Raw genomic sequence first — 19,409 nt, 5'->3', positions numbered from 1 at the left:
CAAGGCCTCAGGGGATTTGGAAAAGTAGCAACAGCCAGCTCTTGCTAAGCTACCCCATACACATGCTCATTTCCAGGTAGAGCATCTGTTTTTCTCCATATCATCTCCCAAAGGGATGGCTATTTGAGGACCCACGGTTCAGTGGGGAACAAGGGTGGGGAACACTCAAACTGGCTCTTGTGGGGAGATTCAAGGCTTTCCTGAACCATTCATTCTCTTCTCGGCATAGAATTCCTTGTCCTCTGAGCAACAAAAATATGCCATACGGGGTGTTCCCTCCCTGCTGGAAGTTGCTGGTTTCTCCTACTTCTATGGGGCCTTCTTGGTAGGGCCCCAGTTCTCAATGAACCACTACATGAAGCTGGTGCAGGGACAGCTGACTGACATGCCAGGGAAGACACCAAACAGGTAATTGCCCCTCTTGGTCAAGACCTCTGTGCAGGTGTCTCATCCAGTACCAAACCACTGCTAAAGTGCCTTTCCTGAAGGCCAGTCCCAACTGCATCTTCCAGCATGGCCCTGGGACACAGGCCTGTGCCACATGGGCTCTGGACTGGTGTGATGGGCACACTGTGCCTGCTCACTGATGGGAGAGGGCCCTCTTCAGCCTAGGTCACTTCCAGCCATTCTTTCTGACCCTTAAGTACAAACATGAAAATTTACTTTTATGCCACAGGATTTTACCTAAACCACTAATGTCCCTGTCTCTAAAGCCTATTTTCTCATTTAAAAAAAGAGATTTTTTAATTCAATATATATTAAAAAAAAAAAAACAAAAACCCATTGCCATCAAGTTGGTTCCCACTCATAGCGACCCTCTAGGATGGAGTAGAACTGTCACAGGGTTTTCAAGGAGTGGCTGGTGGATTTGAACTGCCGACCCTTTTGGTTAGCAGCCCAGCTCTTAAACAGGGCTTTATTTTATATATATATAGTGGAGAATTTAAAAGAATCCCTTCACTGAGAACTTGCCTAACCTGTGTTTCAGCATCAATCAACCAAGATAGGAAGGAGCAGATTTAAAACTGGTTACTGTTATTACCTTATCTACATGGGATTTTCAGTCGCAATGTAGATTAAGAAGCCTGGTGAGCCCTTGAGGTCAGGAGTATCCTGAGTGGTGAAATACCACATGACTCATGCACACCTGCTGCCCTGCAGCCTTATCTTCCGTGTAACAGGCTGTTGCATTCACCATTCCTCACATCCAAACACACGGAGTAGCTGACTTAGCCTGAGACTGAGTATAGACCTCAGGCAATGGAGCTACTCATCCCATTCCAGGTGGATAAGCACACCCTGAAACACTCCTCTCCATAATTTAAGCACAGAGGGAGAAGGAAATAGACTGTCCCCTCTGTGACCTGATTTGTTCCTTTCCAGCATCATACCTGCTCTCAAGCGCCTGAGTTTGGGCCTTGTCTACCTAGTGGGCTACACTCTGCTCAGCCCCCACATCACAGAAGATTACCTCCTCACTGATGACTATGAGGTGAGTGGGTCCTACAGCAGCAGCAGTCTGACTGTATCAGAGATAGAAAATGGACAGGCATGGATCCCTACAGACAGCAAAGAAGTAGGTCACACGATCTACAAATGGCATGTTGGTTTTGCTCTAGATCTTTTGAGAGTTGGTGTCAGTGCCAGCCAAACACGGTCATCAGCCAGCATTGAACGACCTTCATGGGCACAGGGCTGTGCCAGGTGCATTTTGAGCACCCCTTCCCTTTCCCAGGAGCACCTCTAGCTTGCTTTATTGCATCCAAGTGACTCTTTGAAGCCCAGCCGCTTCTGATCCTCTCCAGCCTATTTTCTCCTGACTGATGGATTTGGGAGCTGCTAGGGAAACAGAAAATCAAGGGAGCTGAAAGGCTTTTAACAGTTCCATAGCCACTCTGGGTAGGTTTCCTTAAACTAACATTGAACATGCGATATGTAAAAGTCCCTCAGAACTTACTACTCCAAATGCTTAGTGCCATACCAAAGAAGGCATTCAATAGAAGAGTTAAGGACAGTGTCATCCCTGGGACTCTCCAAGGAAAAAGATGAATGGATGCTCACTGCATCACTGAATGGATAATACTCGCCTATTTATAAAGGCAAGTAGGCCAGACAATGAGGTGGACTTCTGGCAGGAGTATTTTGACAAGTATGAAATAGTCAGCTACAAGTTCGAAAAGGGAGAACGTTAACGGAAGTGTGCCTATGTGATAGCCCTAATGTTAGCACACGTGTTTCTTCTTTCAAGAACCGCCCTTTCTGGTTCCGCTGCATGTACATGCTGATCTGGGGCAAGTTTGTGCTGTACAAATACGTCACCTGTTGGCTAGTCACAGTAAGTAGAGAAGAATAATCAGGGTGATACGTAGACAAGCTGTAGGGAAGGTGAGGAGAGTGGCAAGAACCCTAACAGTTGTTCCTTCCCTCAGGAAGGAGTATGCATTTTGACAGGGCTGGGTTTTAATGGCTTTGATGAAAATAGAAAGGCAAAGTGGGATGCCTGTGCTAACATGAAGGTGTGGCTCTTCGAGACAACCCCCCGCTTCACTGGCACCATCAGCTCTTTCAACATCAATACCAATGCCTGGGTGGCCCGGTAAGCATCTGGAGGGGACATCTGTGCCCTAGTCCTTTCCACTGCATCCCTGGATTTGAGGGCAGGCATTTGTTAGGTCACCTCTATTCATCTTTTCCCCCTCAGGTAGAACCTCCAATCCCTCTCACACACACACTTAACTTTTGTTTCCCTGCCCCTCTCTGAAAGGAAAATAATCCCTGTCATATTTGAAAAACGAAAACAAGATGTACAAGTGCCTAGAGTCCCAAGTTTTAATCCCAGCTCGGCCACTGGTTTTATGTTCTCCATTGCATTGTTTAAAAGCATCTTTGTTTGTTTGCTTGTTTGTCCCACCACTAGAGATGTAAGCAGCACGAGTAGAGAACTGGTCTATCGTGTTCACCACTGTGGTCCCAGCGTCAGGCACTCAGTAGGCACACAGTCATTATCTGTTGAATGAAGTGGCTTGCCCAAGATCACCCAGCTAAGCCTTGGGTCTGTTTTCTGTCTCTAAACTGTGAGTCATCAACTTAACTGCCTTTCATCTCTGAAGCTAATCACCTAGCACTAGCACTGCCTCCCTAACCCCCGGTGGCCACAAGTGGGAGCCAGCTCCACTCCACTCCACTCCTCAGGGCTCTGAAAACCTAGCAGCAGGATGGCGGGAATGCAAGGCCTGGTCTGAGGTTCACCCTGACCCAACCTTTCCTCTAGTTACTTCTTCAAAAGACTGAAGTTCCTTGGAAATAAAGAACTATCCCAGGGTCTCTCATTGCTATTCTTGGCCCTCTGGCATGGCCTACACTCAGGATACCTGATCTGCTTCCAGATGGAATTCCTCATTGTTATCGTGGAAAGACAGGTACGCCTCAAGGGTAATGGATGAAAGGGGAGTATGGAAAGGGACAAGATTCTCATGACCTCTGTCCTTCCTCCCCAGGCTGCCCGCCTAATTCGAGAAAGCCCAACCCTGAGCAACCTGGCCTCCACTACTGCCCTACAGCCTTTCTTCTATTTGGTGCAACAGACCATCCACTGGCTCTTCATGGGTTACTCAATGACTGCCTTCTGCCTCTTCACATGGGACAAATGGCTTAAGGTAAGTGAAGGCCTGCTTGTGAGGATGGGAGGGAATCAGTGACGCCTCAGGCATTAAGGGATGTTCCATGCCCTCTACCTCAGTGGCCTGTATCTCTCCACAGGTGTATAAATCCATTTATTTTCTTGGCCATACCTTTTTCTTGAGCCTACTAGTCATATTGCCTTATCTTCACAAAGCAATGGTGCCAAGAAAAGAGAAGTTAAAGAAAATGGAATAACCCATTTCTTGGTAAGTAGACTTCCCTACAGCTAAGCTCAAACTGCCAGGTTACAGAGTAGCACAACAGATTGAAAAAAAGATGTTGTTAGCTGTCATCAAGCCAGTCCCAATTCATGGCAACCCCATACACGATGGAACAGAAAGCTGCCCAGTCCTGCACCATCCCCATGATCAGGTGCAGTTTGGACAGTGTTGCATTGTGATCCATAGGGTTTTCAGTGGATGATTTTGGAAGTAGATTGCCAGGTCTCTCTTCCTAGTCCACCTTAGTCTGGAAGCTCGGGGAGCCTATTCAGCATTATAGCAATATGTAAGCCACCTCTGGCAGACAAGTGGTGGCTGTGCATGAGGTGCTTTGGCCGGGAATCAAACCTAGGTCTCGCGCATGGAAGGCAAGAATTCTACCACTGAACAGCCCCGGCCACTAAGGGACACTTACTTCACTCCCTTATATCTTTTTGATTGTTGTACAACGGCCATGTATTAGTATTGGTAACTTGGAGTGAATTTCAAGGTAGCCTAGCTACCAGGAAACACAGCGTAGGGCACTGACTATTCTGATTTACTGAGGCATGCTAGGAAGATGCTGAAGGGCTTCAGGTCAGGGACTAGGAGCAGCAACTCTAACCAGCCTGCCAGTCAAACTTCTTCTCTTGCAGGTGGCCTAGAGCAGGACTGACGCAGAAACTACTCGTCTCCCTTTTCACAGGACTCCCTCGCCCCAGAGCACAGAGAACACAGAAGCCAGGAAGTTGGAAGACATGGCACTCCTAGCTGTGCTGCTGCTGCCAGCCAAGTCTTCATTTGGGGCCAAAGGGGAAACTCTTGTGGGAGGAGTAGAGGGGTCCATGTCTCCCCTCTGGGCTCCCCCATGCACGTTGCCTTATCTCTCCCCCTCTAGCCAGGAATCTGTTGTGTTTTTCTTCTGCCAATTTACTATGATTGTATATGTACCGCTATCACCACCCCCCCCATGGGGGGGAGGGAAGGGGTACAAGGCCCCTGCCTGCTCCACTTTTTCTACCTTGGAACTGTACCAGATAAAATCACTTCTGTTTATTCAGTTTTTCACTGCTAGTATTCCTGGCTGCCTTCTTTCTGACACAGTTCTTCTCCATACTTGCCATTGTTGAAATAATCAGGGCTCTCTCCTTCAGAGCACAGTAATTTAGGGAATTTGGAGCTGAGGCCTAACCTCAAAGCCTGGAACCAAACTAAGAAGACTGGAACCTCCCATCTTCACCTGAAATCTGAGGGTAGCAAACACCTTATACCATTAGACACTAAGTTTAGGAACCTCCAAAGAACAACTGGGTTTGTAAGAACTATGTTTATAGGATAAAACCAATAGCAAATATACAGCCCTGGCTTCCCCCAACTCCACAGTCTCGGTGCAGGAAGGTCATCTCCCAGCAGTCAGCTCAGAACACAGTCAGGGGATAACAACAGTCTTTGTTGTTTCGGAACAAGGGTCTTCTACTGTCAAATGACCCCCCATACTTCTTCAAAGGCTGTGGTCAGTTTTGCACAGGTGAGGGCCGCAGAAAGGGGGTAGTTGCTGATGGACACCATCTTCTCTGTATATTCCACATTGACCTAGGGAGAAAAGACTTTTGTCAGCTGACTCTGCCTCTCAGCAGAAATAGGTAGCAGGGTGAGCCCTTCTCCTTTAGGCAGGAAAAATATGGCTATAGCTAGGTTAATATCTCAGTGTGCTGTTTAACACCACAGTTGTACAAAGGATGAAGGAGGTCCTAGCTCTGATTATTTCAAATATTCCAACAGTCCTCAAAGGCTGCACCCTGGGGCAGGATGTGGAACTTCCATTTGTATTCTGGCTCTGTTCCTACCCTTTATTTCCCAACTAGTAAGAACAAGGATTGTCAAAATGCGAACTGCTCTATGAATCCTGTACTAAGTCTCAGCTCTAAAAAGGAACAGGCGTTACCCTCCTGTTGGGGGGGCCAGTTGCCTTGATATCTAAGCCCTTACCTTGCCATGGGCAAAGGCCCCCACCACAAAAACAATAGGGTCACTGCTGGGCACCAACTCTCGTACATCGCTAACGACTTGAGTGGAAAAAGAAGTGCCAATTTTCATACATCCAACCGGGAAGTGATCTGACACTGGATTCTTAATTACCTAAAGAAAAAAAAAAGAAACATCAATCCCAGTAACATTCTCAAAACCCTACCTCCAACCAGTGGGTTTCAGTAGCTCACCTTCAACAGCTTCTGGGGGCCATCAGCTGCTCGAACGCTGAGTTTGTGTAAAAGCTGAACTGGGGGGGGAAAAGTTCAGAGCTAGGTGGAGGCCCCATTTCTTCTGCCCAGTTAGTTATCTAACTGAAGAAACCCCTAGGTAGGTGGGCTCTGTGTGTCCTTTGCATCCAGACTACAAAACTGTAAGAACAAGCAGTTGTCCAGTGTGTGACCAGCCGGACAGCTGACGGGTTCAGCTGCTCCCTTTCTGACTGCCAGGAACCCAGGCAGGAGAGTGGTATTTCCCTCCACACAGAAGGTAATGAGAGTCCTTGAACTGCTATCAATCATGTTGTGTGCCCCAGCTTAAAGCTTCCACATTTAATTTCTCCTTTTTCCTCTTTCTCCCTTCTCCACTACTGAACTTTAAGTCCTAAGGCTTCTCACCCATGAGGCCACAAAAGCGGTCAAAAGTTCTGGGAATTCGAGTCTGGGGGTTCACTTCAATCAGCACATTCTTCTGGGTATGGATGTAAACTTGTAGCAAGCCAGCTCGGTTCAGAGGACTGTCCATCAGCATGAGTAAACTCTGAGAGAGGCGGAAACCAAGCACAATGAAAGCTAAAGACAAGCAGCACGCTCTTACCCTCCATACAAAGGCTCAAGGGGTGTGAGCTCTGTCCCTGGAGTTACCTGGTGGGCTATGTCTGGTCTCACTTCCCCAGGGTCCCGTCCGTTCTTCAACAACATAGACTTGTGCTTGTCACAGTTGAGTAGCTCGTAAGTCTTCCCTACCTGAAGAAGAGCAGGGAACATGAGAGAGCAACATAAGCTCCGATTACCTCACCCAGTGGTTCTCAAAGTATGGTCCCCAAACCTGCAGCAGCATCTGCGAACTTGTTAGAAAGGCAAATTCTTAAGCCTACTTCAGACATATTGAATCAGAAACCGTGGGTGGGGCCCGGCAAGCCCCTCAGGGGTTACTATGTTATTCCACGTAACTGGTACTAGAGGAAAAAGGAGAAAGGGCACACCTGTGACTTCACATGATCTCAAATGGGTTTAATTTTAAAACCTGTGGCTATTAGGGAAGGCCAGTGAGGGATTCTGAAACCAAGTAAAACTAAGGCTAGTGAGCAAAGTTAAATGCTTATGTTTATCACAAGGAGCAATAAGTGTGTATGGGCAAAATACAGTCACAACCCTCAGTTTGCTTAAACATGCACAAATGAAGAATAAAACTGAATAGAAGTATGAAAATTCTAAGGATACAGGAGGGAGTTTAATCAAGGAATACATCTCTCAGAAGTAAAACAAAGAGGAAGGGAGGTTATTCCCACTCTAAAGACTAATGTGAGCAAAGGTATGAATGGGAGTCAAGAAAAAGCAGAAACAGGAAAGGAAATGACTCTGAAAAAGTGGGAACTGAGACACTGAAAGGCAGTGATCAAATGTGATTATGAAACGGCTTTGTAAGCTACAGAATCCTCACGTAACAAGCACAAGGCTACGAATAATTCGGGAGTAAGAGGCATGACGGGAATGACTGACGAATATTATCCTGGCAACTCTGTGTATACCGGAAAAGACACCAGCTGGAAGTTTGATGATAAAGATCTGGACAACCTCTGTAGCAGCTAAAAGAAACCAAAAGAAATAATCGCAATTTGGAGACGTAAGGAGCACTAGGGTGATCGGTTAAAACTCTAAAACATAGCAAGCATAAATACAGCTTTTGAAAGGCTATGTTTTAACACATCTATAGAACATCTGTATGTCCTGCAGCATCCTGAGATACGTGGTTCCAAAAAGTTTGCGGGTGGCGCAAGTGATGTAGATTTTGACACTGACTAGTTAAAATGGCAGGAATGGCACAGAGAATAAGTACAGAGGAAAAAGAAAAGACCAAGAAGTCAGCCCATGGGACACCCTTAGTTACAGGAAAAAAAGAACCTCTTGAATAGAATAATCCAGTTACAACCCATTAGTAGGTTATAACCAGGGTTTTTGTTCTTTTAATGAAACAGAATCAAAAATAGCAGAGCACTTCCCATGTAGTAAAGATAAGTAATGGTTCAAAAAACTTTGGTTTCACATAGTTGAATGTGTGTACTGGCTTACAATGCAATTTTTTTTATTGTGGGTTGTGGTTAAAAAGTTTGTAAATCACCAACTAGAATAATCAGGGAATGAATGGAAAAGGCACAGTAACAGAAAATACCCAGAGTTCTAAAGAAGAGGAGATAAGTAGGGCAGAGAAGTGAAAGGATAGAAAATTTTTTTTTAATTTTTATTGTGCTTTAAGTGAAAGTTTACAAATCCAGTCTCGCATACAAAAATTTATATACGCCTTGCTATATACTCCTAGATGCTCTCCCTCAATGAGACAGCACACTCCTCTCCGCCCTCTATTTCCGTGTCCATTCAGCGAGCTTCTGTCCCCCTCTGCCTTCTCATCTCCCCTCCAGACAGCTGTCAACATAGTCTCATGTGTCTATTTGATCCGAGAAGCCCACTCCTCACCAGTATCATTTTTGGAAAATTACTTTTTTAATGCCATATTTAGCTATGGAGAAGTAACATTTTTACATATAATCACTGATTTGACAAGGACTTGCAAAGCACCTACCCTGTGCCGTGACTCTGCTAGGCACTGTGAATACAAGAAAGAATTTTTAAAATTCTTTGCTCTCATAGAGCCTTCTCATGGAAAAGAGAAACAGTAACAATCCCATGAATATTTAATTTCAACTGATAAACATTATGAAGGAAAAGTAAAGAGCTGGTTAAAGGATTATAACAGGAGGATCTGATTTATACCAGGGAGGGGAGTCATTTCTCTGAGAAGGTAATATTTAACTAGAAACTCAATAATTGTTAAATAAACGAACAAATAAGTAGGAATTAGGCAAAGAGCTGAGTAAAGGGAGCTTCCAGATATAGAACAATCTGTGCAATGGCCTTAAGGTAAAAGAGAACTTTGTGCTTTCAAAGAACTTAAAGAAGGCCAATGAGGCTGGAGTACAAGGAATAAATGTAGAGCTCAGGCCCAGATGAGGCTAGCAGAAGCAGGAGGGAGCCAGCACAAGGAAGATAAAAGATGACAGTACAGACCGATGACAATTTCAACCAGCTATGAATTCTATTACCCTTGAAGTGGAGCTGTGGTGGTATAGTGGTTATGAGCTTGGCTGCTAACCAAAAGGTCAGCAGTTCAAATCTACCATCTGCCTCTTGGAAGCCCTATGGGGCAGTTTTACTCTATCCTGCAGGGTCACTACAAACTGACTCGACAGCACCTGACAACAACAACAACCCCGAAGTACCGCTGATGACAAGCTGGCCTAAATTCTTTCAGAGCATGCTCTAAGAATTTCAATTTGGCTATGACCTTTTCAACTTCTTAATAAGGAATCTGGAAAAAATAACAAAAATGGCATGATTTACCAAGTGCCAGACAGTATTCTAAGGAGCTCTGGTGGTGCAGTGGTTAAAACAGTCAACGGCTAACCAAAAGGTTGGTGGTTCAAAACCACCAGCGGCTCTGTGGGAGAAAGATGTGGCAGTCTGCTTCCATAGATATACGCAGCCTTAGAAACCCTATGGGGTCGCTATGAGTCAGAATCGACTCAGCAGCAGTGAGTTTGGTTTTAGACAGTATTCTAAGCCCTTTACACATACCCCTTTATTCCTCCCAACAACCCTATGAGGTAGGTACTATTATTATCCCCATGTAATATACGAAGGGAGCCTGGGTGGTGCAAACAGCACACTTAGTTGCTAACCAAAAAGTTAACATCCACCCAGAGGGGCCTCGGAGGAAAGGCCTGGCGATCTACTTCCAAAAAATCAGCCCTTGAAAATCCTATGGAGCACAGCTCTACTTGGACACACATGGGGTCACCATGAGTTGAAGTCAGCTCGACAGCAAATGATTTGGTTTGGGGTTTTTTAATAATACATGAAAAAACTAAGTGGTTAAGTGATGTGCCTAAGGTCACACAACCAGTAGATAACAGAGGAGGGGTTTGAACCCAGGAAGCCTAGTGCAAGTTTACATTCTCAAGCACTGTGCTGTGCTGCCACAAAAGACATGCTTTTTCCACTTGTAAATTACAACCTGAGGGATAGCTGACACGACCACTGTCAAAGTTAACATCCAGAGTTAATAGAACAGAAAGATAGCAAGTAAGTAAAAGATGAATATGAACCCATAATTAGGTTAGAAATACCAGTTACAGAAGAAAATGAAAGGAAGCTTGATTAGCTGGCCACTTCAAAAAAAAAAAAAAAAAGCCAGTATTCTAGGATGCAAGCTTAATAAAGTGCCATAGTAACTGAGGAAAGACAGGCAAAAGAATCACACCTTAGATTATTACAAAAAGGTACTACTTTTAAAGCACTTTCATCACAAACTCCTTGTGTGGTTCACAGTTAAGGAATTACTGCCATTTTACAAACTGAGGACAAGCTTATTTTCTTAAGATCACACACTTAAAATACGTATAAGAACCAGGATTAAAATCCAGGTGTGAATTCTAAACCAATCCTATTTCTCCTGGACCTACTCATTGAATAAGTAGCTCTAAAGAGTAAGAAAAGCAAGAGTCGAAGGGAATGAGAAAGTTACACAAAGTTTTAAAACAGGGAATTGCTGGATTTATTACTCAGAACAAGAGCTGAATGTTAGGCAAAAATAGGGATGTAGAAGTCTTAAAATAGAATCTGGTCCAGGCAGTGTTTCAAGGTGAACATTAATATAGAGTGAGAGTACAGACATCCTTTAACTAATTAAAACATGAAATCCTTACAAATAAAAGAGCAGGCAGGAGTCTTACTAAAACCAAAAAACCAAACCCACTGCTGTCAAGACGGATTCCAACTCATAGCGACCCGACAGGACAGAGTAGAACTGCCCCAAAGGGTTTGTTTCCAAAGAGCACCTGGTGGATTCCAACTGCTGACCTTCAGGTTAGCACCCGTAGCACTTAACCACTATGCCAACTGGGTAATGACCTTTCTCATTTTTTGCCCAGTGACCTGTCTTGGGATATGTTGTTATTGTTAGGTGCTGTCGAGTTGGTTCCAACTCAGAGCGATCCTATGTACCACAGTCTTGGGACATAGGATGAGGAAACTCTCCTCCCATTGTTGCTATCAGCTGAGTTCTGATTCATCACAACCCTATAAATAAAACTAAGCTGCCCAATCCTGCGCCATCTTCGCGATGGTTGGCATGTCTGAGCCCAGTTGAACATTATATCCTGATCCACGGGGTTTTCATTGGCTAATTTTTGGGAATAGATTACCAGGCCTTTCTTCCTAGGCTGTCTTAGTCTGGAAACTCTGTGAACCATGGGTGACACTGCTGGTATTTTAAATACCGGTGGCATAGCTTCCAGCATCGTAGCAACACACAAGCCACCACAGTACCACTGTAAGACAACCTGTCGGACGGATAGTGGCCCCTCCCTTTAGATGATTTTGTTCGTCGTCCCCCCCCCCCACCCCCGCCACACACACACACAAAATCTCAGTAAAACAACTGAAAGCAATACGATGCGGGCTGGAGTAAGGTTCAATAACGGCAGAAAAAATTGAGTACTGCCCAACCAGAATGTTAAACCAATTAAACCATCTCTTCGCCAAAAGTATGTTTCACCTCTCTCTGCTCTCTCTAGTCACTTTAAGCCCCTCACCCTCATTCCACCGAGTCCCAGCCTATCAATCCACCCGTTCTCAGCTCCCAAACTACTGTCCCAAACTACCTTGACTGTCTCCAGACTGGCCCCTTCCAGCACCACAATGAGCCTACGGCCTCCAATCCTGCTTCCCGCCCCGAGTCGGGGCCGCTTGGGAGCCACAGGATCCCAGCCCCGTTCCTGCTCTCCACCGCGCCGCTCACGAAGCTGGAATTCAGCACTGGGCGCAGCCATCTTGCAAGCGGGCCGGAACTTGCGCCAACGTCTTTATATCAATTTCTCAGATTACAACCTCGCGCCGCAGCTCACCCTCTAATCGCAAACTTCCTTCCGGCTGCCATTTTGGAAGCGGGAGTTTGGAAACGGCGATGGTTTGCTGTCTCGCGCTACCGAAGCCTCCCTGGGAGGGCAAGGTTCCAGAAGTGGGCGGGAACTTCCGCATGCGCGCTTCCTGTGCGCGAAGTTTGGGTCCGCCACTAGGCAAGGAGGGAGAGCTTAGAAGGCAGCGCACTTCCGGTGCCCTTTCTTCTTCTAGTGCTGCGGGCCTCAGACCCTCGTGTGACGGGTGTGATCCCTAAACTGGGGCGGGGTAGAGGCTGGCCGGCACCCGGCACCCCCTTCTGACCCCTAGTCCCGCAGGACTCAGGAGCGGACATGGCCCAGAACTTGAAGGATTTAGCGGGACGGCTGCCTGCCGGCCCTCGGGGCATGGGCATGGCGCTGAAGTTGCTGCTGGGGGCCGGCGCGGTGGCCTACGGCGTCCGCGAGTCCGTGTTCACCGGTGAGCTCCCTCTGCCCGCTCGCTGGGCCCGACACGTCCCTGTACTGACCTTCCGGGACCCACATCCATCCCTCCCCAGACTCTGCCATATCCCGTCGGGTCCTCGCGCTCCCTAGCCCACTAGAGCCGAGCACGTACACTGAATCACTGCCTGGCTTGATTCCCCAACCTTCTGTCCACAGTGGAAGGCGGGCACAGAGCCATCTTCTTTAACCGGATTGGTGGCGTGCAGCAGGACACCATCCTGGCCGAGGGCCTTCACTTCAGGTAATGGCGGGCAGAGACGCACTGACCCTGACCCTTCACCCTTGACGCAGACCGACCAGTGGCTCTGATAGGACTTATAACAGGAGTCAGCGCTGCTCTTTCCTCTCCTCACCACCCTTCCCAGGACAGCAGGTGTTGCTTGAAACTCCAGTAACACATACACTGTTGTTACTTAAAGAGAGTAGAGAATCTCCTTGTTCATGGTCATTAAGGGGAAGAGCAGGCCAACAATTACCTGAAGAGGGGAAGCCAGGCAAAGCTAGTGGAATAGTCTAATACCTCTCTCCTCCAGGATCCCCTGGTTCCAGTACCCCATCATCTATGATATCCGGGCCAGACCTCGAAAAATCTCCTCCCCTACAGGCTCCAAAGGTAGGTCTGGGCTCTTGGGAGTCACACAGCAGGTGGGAGTCGTAAAATAAAGGATCCTGGCAAGAGAGCCTAGGGGAAGGTGGTAGTGCCAGTCTCTTAGGTCTTGGTTTCCACATCTGCAAATGAGCTATAATGAAAGTGCTTACATCCAGGAGTTAAAGCTGTGCACAGCGAGGCATACTGTGTGTTCACATGTTTTACTAACTGTTCTTTCTCCCCAATGTAAACTCAGTGAGGGCAGGGATCTTGTTTGTCTTATTCACTGCCTAGATCAAAACCTTATTTTAAAGTTTTTTTTTCTTCTAACTGCTTTACTTACCAAGTACACCCACTAGTATGCCCTGTTCTGGGGAAAGCCTTCTCGTCCCTGCTCTTCACTGGTGTACCTGTTCCCTCCTTCCAGCCCATACTTAGAAGGCATGCCTTTGTGATTCCCCAGATCCCTTCCTGCTTGTTCCCCCCTTTCTCTCCCTGTGCACACACACAGACACATAGACACTGAGACAAGGAGCTGGCCTGTAATCTGTGATGTACCAATTTGTACTATTTTTAGTGCTTGTCACGTATTCATTCACTAAATCTAAGGCTCTGAGAATAAGATTCATAAAACAACTATTGTTCTCAAGGGGAGGGTATGTTCAGTAAAGAAGACAGGTAACGATACTACAGCATGATACAGGTTATGCAAAGTAAAGTGGCAAGAACAGGTCACCTCTACCATTGGAGAGAGTGTGGGTAAAGAAGACTTCACAAGAGGATGAGGATGAATTTGGCCTGTGCCTTGTCACATCTCTTGGACCTGATTTTCTTCCTTCCCCCAGGGAGCTACACTATGTACAACACTGTATTAGGCACTGAGGGAAACACTAGGAGAAAATGCTTGGACGGGTGTTTGGCTGAGGGGCTAGATGAGGCCCCTATAGCCTTAACCAGCCACTGCCGGCTTCGCTTTCAGACCTGCAGATGGTGAACATCTCCCTGCGAGTGCTATCTCGACCCAATGCCCTGGAACTCCCCAGCATGTACCAGCGCCTGGGGCTAGACTACGAGGAGCGAGTGTTGCCGTCCATCGTCAACGAGGTGCTCAAGAGTGTGGTGGCCAAGTTCAATGCCTCACAGCTGATCACCCAGCGGGCTCAGGTCTGAATCCCATCACCACCTGCATTGTGTCAGCATTTCCATTCTAGATGAAGGGCACAGGGGCCAGGTATGGGGAAAGGCAGCTTATTAGAAAAAGGTCGTGACCCCTAGTTCCATTTCCACCTAAAAGCTGGCCTGATGGCCACTGGGAAACAAGGAGAGTCAAGACTGCAACTCAGTAGCAGTCAGTGTTGAAAATCAGAGAAGAAAACACTAACAACAAAGTATAGACTTTTCCTGAATCTCTTCGGCAAAGAGGTGCATGTTGTGTTAGAGCAGAGAATTAGGAGTCACTGTGGCCTCAGGCAGTCATCCCATCTCTGAGCCTCTCTCATCTATCACCTAAAAAGATGGGACCAAGTCCTTTCAACTCGGGTGTTGTAATGAGGAAGTAAGAAACGGTTAGTGCATTTTCTGCCACCCTCAGGAAATACCGTATTCAGGTGGTCACAGCAACACACCTTTCTTCAGTTCTCCAGTCCCCTCAAATCGCCCCACCCTTTCCCTCCTCACCTCTGCCCCCAGGTGTCCCTGTTGATCCGACGGGAGCTGACAGAGAGGGCCAAGGACTTCAGCCTCATCCTGGATGATGTAGCCATCACAGAGCTGAGCTTTAGCCGAGAGTACACTGCTGCTGTAGAAGCCAAACAAGTGGGTGCGTCACAAGAGGACTGGGACAAGGGCTTCCGAGAACACAGGAGGGAGGAATGTGGGTGGATTTCCTGACCCCTCACATCTGGAACCACTGACTCTCCTACTGCAGCCCAGCAGGAGGCCCAGCGGGCCCAGTTCTTGGTGGAGAAAGCGAAGCAGGAACAGCGGCAGAAGATTGTGCAGGCTGAGGGTGAGGCTGAGGCCGCCAAGATGATATCCTTTTGCTAGAGAGAGATCTCAGCCCAGCTCATGGCACACCCTGCTTTTTCCATCCTCTCAGGTGGGCCAGCTGATGAGACTAAGGCGAATGCGACTCCATGCCTGCTGACCTTTGGCTCCCGGGGGAGGGTGGGATCTGAAATCTTAGTGGGAGTGCCTAAGGCCTGGCTACCCACTGTAAGGCCAGATCAATAGCACTGCTGGCCTTGCCTCTATTTCTGCTGCTGTCCTCAGTTCCTGGCAGCTGCATGCAGGGGGGCCCACAGGTGGGGACCAAAGTAGGGTGAGGCATGAACCATCTGAGCGCAACCTTGAATCTGACAGCCCAGAGGACTGGAGCAAGGAGTGGGAGGGGCTGGTGAGGATGGGGCCAGGATTGAGACCTGCGCTTGTATGGACCCTTAACCCGACCTTGCTCACCTTGGAGAAGCACTGAGCAAGAACCCTGGCTACATCAAACTGCGCAAGATCCGGGCAGCCCAGAACATCTCTAAGACGGTGAGTATGAGTTTGGCGTGTCTCAGGGCTGCCTGGAGAGGGCAGGTGTTTTCAGTTAAAGCATATTCACCGAATAAATGAGAGGCCTGCATGTTCACGATTCTACTCACAATGGCTCTGACACTCCTCTCCCCATCAAAAATGATTCCTCTGGGTTCCCCTGAAACTTTGTTCATGCCTTTTTGGTGGTGCCCTGGTGGCGCAGTGATTAAGAGCTCAGCAACTAAGCAAAAGGTCAGCAGTTCAAATCCACCAGCCACTTCTTGGAAACCCTGTGAGGCAGTTCTATTCTGTCCTATAGGGTCACTATGTGTTGGAATCAACTCAGTGGCAGTGGGTTTGGTTTGAGTGTGTCAAAGTTGAGTTACCCACTGCTCTGCATCCTCGAATGAGAGCAGAGAAGCCTTACCTTATTCATCTCTGTATCCTTAGTCCCAACCCACATGTGTCCTATAAATGGTTATTGAATTGCAAGGGTAGCAGTCAAGATTTTCATTGCTAAATCCAAGCTTCTGTCTTGTTTCCTCCCCCTAGATCGCCACGTCACAGAATCGTATCTATCTCACCGCTGACAACCTTGTGCTAAACCTACAGGATGAAAGTTTCACTCGGTAAAAGATGTAACCGCACGGTGGGGTGTCATACAGAACGTGGGGCGTGTCTGGCCACTTGGGTTCTAGAGCCTGCCCTGTGACCAGCTGCCCATGTGACCCATGAAAGATACTATTTCTGTGAACCAAAGTTTTTTTATCAGAAAAGGGGGGATGGTTAACAATTCCTGTCTTGTGTCTCATAGGATTGATTTTATAAGATCAAATAGGATCATTCGGTTGTAAATTTTTGTCTAACTGAAAAGCAATGAAAGAGAGTATCCATTGTTCTTACTCAGGAGCCCTAAGCTTACTGCTTTGGAACATGGAAGGATGTTAGGAGAGATGAGAAATCGGGCCAAGAGAACAAGTCTCTTTCATGAGCTGATTCCTGGCTTCCAACCCGTTTGTCGTTTTGAGAGGAAAGGAGGGTTTAGAGCTGGGTCAGGGGTAGAGGTGGGACCTGAAGCTGTCAAGTCACAAGTGCATTTCTTTCCTCTTCCTGTGATTCCTGCTCACCTGGTGATGTGGTACCTCAGGGGCAGGTAAGGCATTGCATCCTTGTTTCTGTGGGGTCCTGCAGCCCACCTTCTCCCTGTGTCTGCCTCCTCACCCACCGTCCCACTTCCTCTCACCTCCCGCACGCCCCCTCCCCACATACACAGCCTCAGTCTCGAGGAGGGTAGTTAAGGAGGAAGTAGCTGAGGTGTTGTATCTCTGTCGGGGTTATTGTCTCCTAATGTCATCCATCTGTCCCTTTGTTTGCACAGCGACAGCCTCATCAAGGCTAAGAAGTGAGCCTGGTGACCAAGAACTTCTCCCCCAGAGAGGAAGTGGATCTCTTTCTCCCCTGGTTTTCAAGGAGTCAGCTAGGGGTCCAGCACACCCCTGGCCCACCCCAGTATCATGTCATGGTCCCCTCTGCACCCACCCTCCCAACTGCTCTTGGAAGACTGACCTTTTTTCAAGGAAATGACTTTCCTCTTCCCCATTTTGTCCAGGGGTGTTGGAACAGTGTGATTTCTCAGTAATTTCCTACAGTGTTGGTTCCCTCCCTCAAGATTGGGAGGAGATAACCACCACCCCAGGAATTCTCAATAAATTTTTATTACTTAAACTGAAGTCAAGGTCTCAACGTGTCTGAGCTGGGTTGGGGGAAGCACGCATGCGCACCTAGCACTCCTGGGTCTTTCCTTGTACCTGCCAGCAGAGGGCGCAAAGAACCTGGCCAGGGCAGCTAGGGACAAGCAGGGCCCAGGCCCTGCTGCTATCACCCTCCAAACCCATCAGAGTAGGCATAGCAGGCCCAGCTGCACTCTTCACCTACTCTGTATTTCTACTGAATTACCCCATTTCTTTACCAACATCATCTTTCTTGAGGCTGGAGCAGCTGTGGCTTTGCTGAGCCAGACAAAAAAACTGATGACCCAAGGGGTGCTGCTTCCTTGGTAACAAGACTTCATGTAGCTGTGGGGGAGACCATTTGTGCCCAGTGGATCTTGGTGCCTACTGTGGGCTACCCATTCTTTCAGTTTCTCGGTCACCAGGTCTGAGGAGTTATTTGTGTAACTGAGGGCTCTACCTAGGGAGGTGGGCTCTTTACTCCCACAGCTCTGGGTCCCCCACAGAAGAGGTGCCTGTTTTCAGTCCTTAAGATGAGCCTCCTCATTGCTGAGACAGCCCTCACTGACTTCCAAGCACCAGAAAAGCCATTGCTTGTACTTATATCCCCCTACAGCTCCCATTTCCCATTCTGTGCCACTATGGGGGAACCCTGATGGCACAGTGGTTAAGAGTGCCAGCGTAGTTAAGAATCCACCAGCCACTCCTTGGAAACCGTATGAGGCAGTTCTGTCCTATAGGGTCACTATGAGTTTGGTTTTATTTTTGGTCCCTGTGGAGAGACAAGGAACATTTGGAACTATAAAACAAAGCACTGTGGTCAAAAGCATGTACAGGAATTACAAAAACGCATATTAGAAGGACAGGATTAATGTTCAATGTCTTAGAGTTTGAAGAAAGTAGATTAGCTTTCCCTGATCTGGGGGCTAAATATCATGAAAGGAATAGAGAGGAAGCAGACGAGGCAACCCCAGCCTGAGAAGCTGGGAGCCTAATAAGAAACTGACAACCACACAAAAGATGGGTCAAGTGATCTGGATCAACCCTCCATGCTTTCCTATTCACATTTTATTTCCTTCACTTTCCCAAGGCAGGAAGAGAATGGAGGTGCCTAAGAAACAAATTTTTCCAAATCCTGCTACAGCTTAGAGGCAGCCATTTTGTTTCCTTTGCATTGTTCCCCTTTTCCTAGTGATTCACCCCGCATCTGGTGGGGTAAAGGTCAGAGGTTGTTGGTCAGGAGAACTTCATGGTCTTCAGGCTGCCCTGAAGGTCATTGCAGAGGAAACCGACCCGGGGGCCATCTTTACCAGACAGTGTTAGGAGCTTCACCATTAGACCATCCAACACTGTACTGGAAGATGGACCCAGAGCCAGCCAACATGGAATCCCAGGCTAGAGCTGACCAGTTGCTACAGGGAAACTGGCCATAGGCCAGATGAGGTCTCTTGAAAGTGCAGGAGTCAATCGCAGGTTTCAGGTCAAATGTGGGCTCTGGATCCACCAAATGACAAATCACACTGGGTTGGGGGAGGATCCAGGGCCCATTGTGTCCCTTCAATGGGCAGCGGCTGTAGAGAGCCACCTCTTCTGCAGTGCCCTGCGCTGGAGATGAAGAGGCCTCCAGGGTGGATAGGAAGATGGAGGTACAGGGACTCGGCCCCCTGGGGGCTGGGGGCCTGAGGTGATACCGCTGACATGGAGACAGGGGCCTCCATCATTACCCGGCAGTATTAGAGACTCCCATCCAGCACCCAAACACTGCTGGGTAAGACGGGGTCCCCCACTCAGCCTACCCACCTCCAAGCCAGGCAGCCCCAGACCCAGGCTCCCTGCGGAGAGGCTGCAGAACAGTGGCTCCCCTCCCCCCCACCACCCGCGTCCCTAGGGACACTTCCGGGTGAGTCCTGCTCTCCGCCACCAGCCCCACCCTAAGAAACTGATCAGCTGAGGCCCAGGAAAGACTTCAGCAGCCCCCCTGCCTG

The 19,409-nt window shown here is 47.9% G+C and overlaps 3 protein-coding genes and 1 non-coding gene across 5 annotated transcripts in view; 3 read left to right on the top strand and 1 right to left on the bottom strand.

The window, feature by feature from the left end:
* Window positions 1-4,952, top strand: part of LPCAT3 (lysophosphatidylcholine acyltransferase 3) — a 48,618-nt gene extending 43,666 nt beyond the window's left edge. The window contains exons 6-13 of one of the 2 annotated variants that reach the window (XM_049882358.1): window positions 230-408; window positions 1,384-1,492; window positions 2,249-2,335; window positions 2,430-2,596; window positions 3,272-3,419; window positions 3,498-3,656; window positions 3,760-3,887; window positions 4,588-4,952. In XM_049882358.1, coding sequence (XP_049738315.1) covers window positions 230-408; window positions 1,384-1,492; window positions 2,249-2,335; window positions 2,430-2,596; window positions 3,272-3,419; window positions 3,498-3,656; window positions 3,760-3,876 — 966 coding nt within the window. In that variant the 3' untranslated portion in view covers window positions 3,877-3,887; window positions 4,588-4,952. Of the gene's footprint in view, window positions 1-229; window positions 409-1,383; window positions 1,493-2,248; window positions 2,336-2,429; window positions 2,597-3,271; window positions 3,420-3,497; window positions 3,657-3,759; window positions 3,888-4,537 lie in introns of both variants that reach the window. The other variant, XM_049882357.1, reaches the window with a different exon arrangement.
* Window positions 4,953-5,053: 101 nt separating this feature from the next.
* Window positions 5,054-12,083, bottom strand: EMG1 (EMG1 N1-specific pseudouridine methyltransferase). The gene is made up of 6 exons (XM_049882361.1): window positions 11,848-12,083; window positions 6,773-6,874; window positions 6,527-6,668; window positions 6,101-6,159; window positions 5,871-6,020; window positions 5,054-5,474 (listed from the first exon to the last, which is right to left on the bottom strand). The coding sequence occupies exons 1-6, from the start codon at window positions 12,013-12,015 to the stop codon at window positions 5,361-5,363; spliced, it is 735 nt and encodes a 244-aa protein (XP_049738318.1). The 5' UTR covers window positions 12,016-12,083; the 3' UTR covers window positions 5,054-5,360.
* A 182-nt stretch (window positions 12,084-12,265) lies between these two features.
* On the top strand, window positions 12,266-17,424 carry PHB2 (prohibitin 2). The gene is made up of 8 exons (XM_049882360.1): window positions 12,266-12,562; window positions 12,745-12,829; window positions 13,122-13,201; window positions 14,157-14,341; window positions 14,867-14,996; window positions 15,105-15,208; window positions 15,635-15,712; window positions 16,247-17,424. Exons 1-8 carry the CDS (start codon window positions 12,436-12,438, stop codon window positions 16,325-16,327), a joined length of 870 nt encoding a protein of 289 aa, XP_049738317.1. The 5' UTR covers window positions 12,266-12,435; the 3' UTR covers window positions 16,328-17,424.
* Window positions 15,281-15,537, top strand: LOC126076610 (small nucleolar RNA U89). The gene has a single exon (XR_007517538.1). It is a non-coding gene; the product is annotated as a small nucleolar RNA U89 (small nucleolar RNA).
* Window positions 17,425-19,409: the final 1,985 nt, after the last annotated feature.

This window comes from Elephas maximus, chromosome 4, assembly GCF_024166365.1.
Source record: "Elephas maximus indicus isolate mEleMax1 chromosome 4, mEleMax1 primary haplotype, whole genome shotgun sequence".
In the NCBI taxonomy this organism is placed as follows: Eukaryota; Metazoa; Chordata; class Mammalia; order Proboscidea; family Elephantidae; genus Elephas; species Elephas maximus.
The sequence above is the reverse complement of the archived record's forward strand: the minus strand, read 5'-3'. Positions and strand labels throughout refer to the sequence as shown.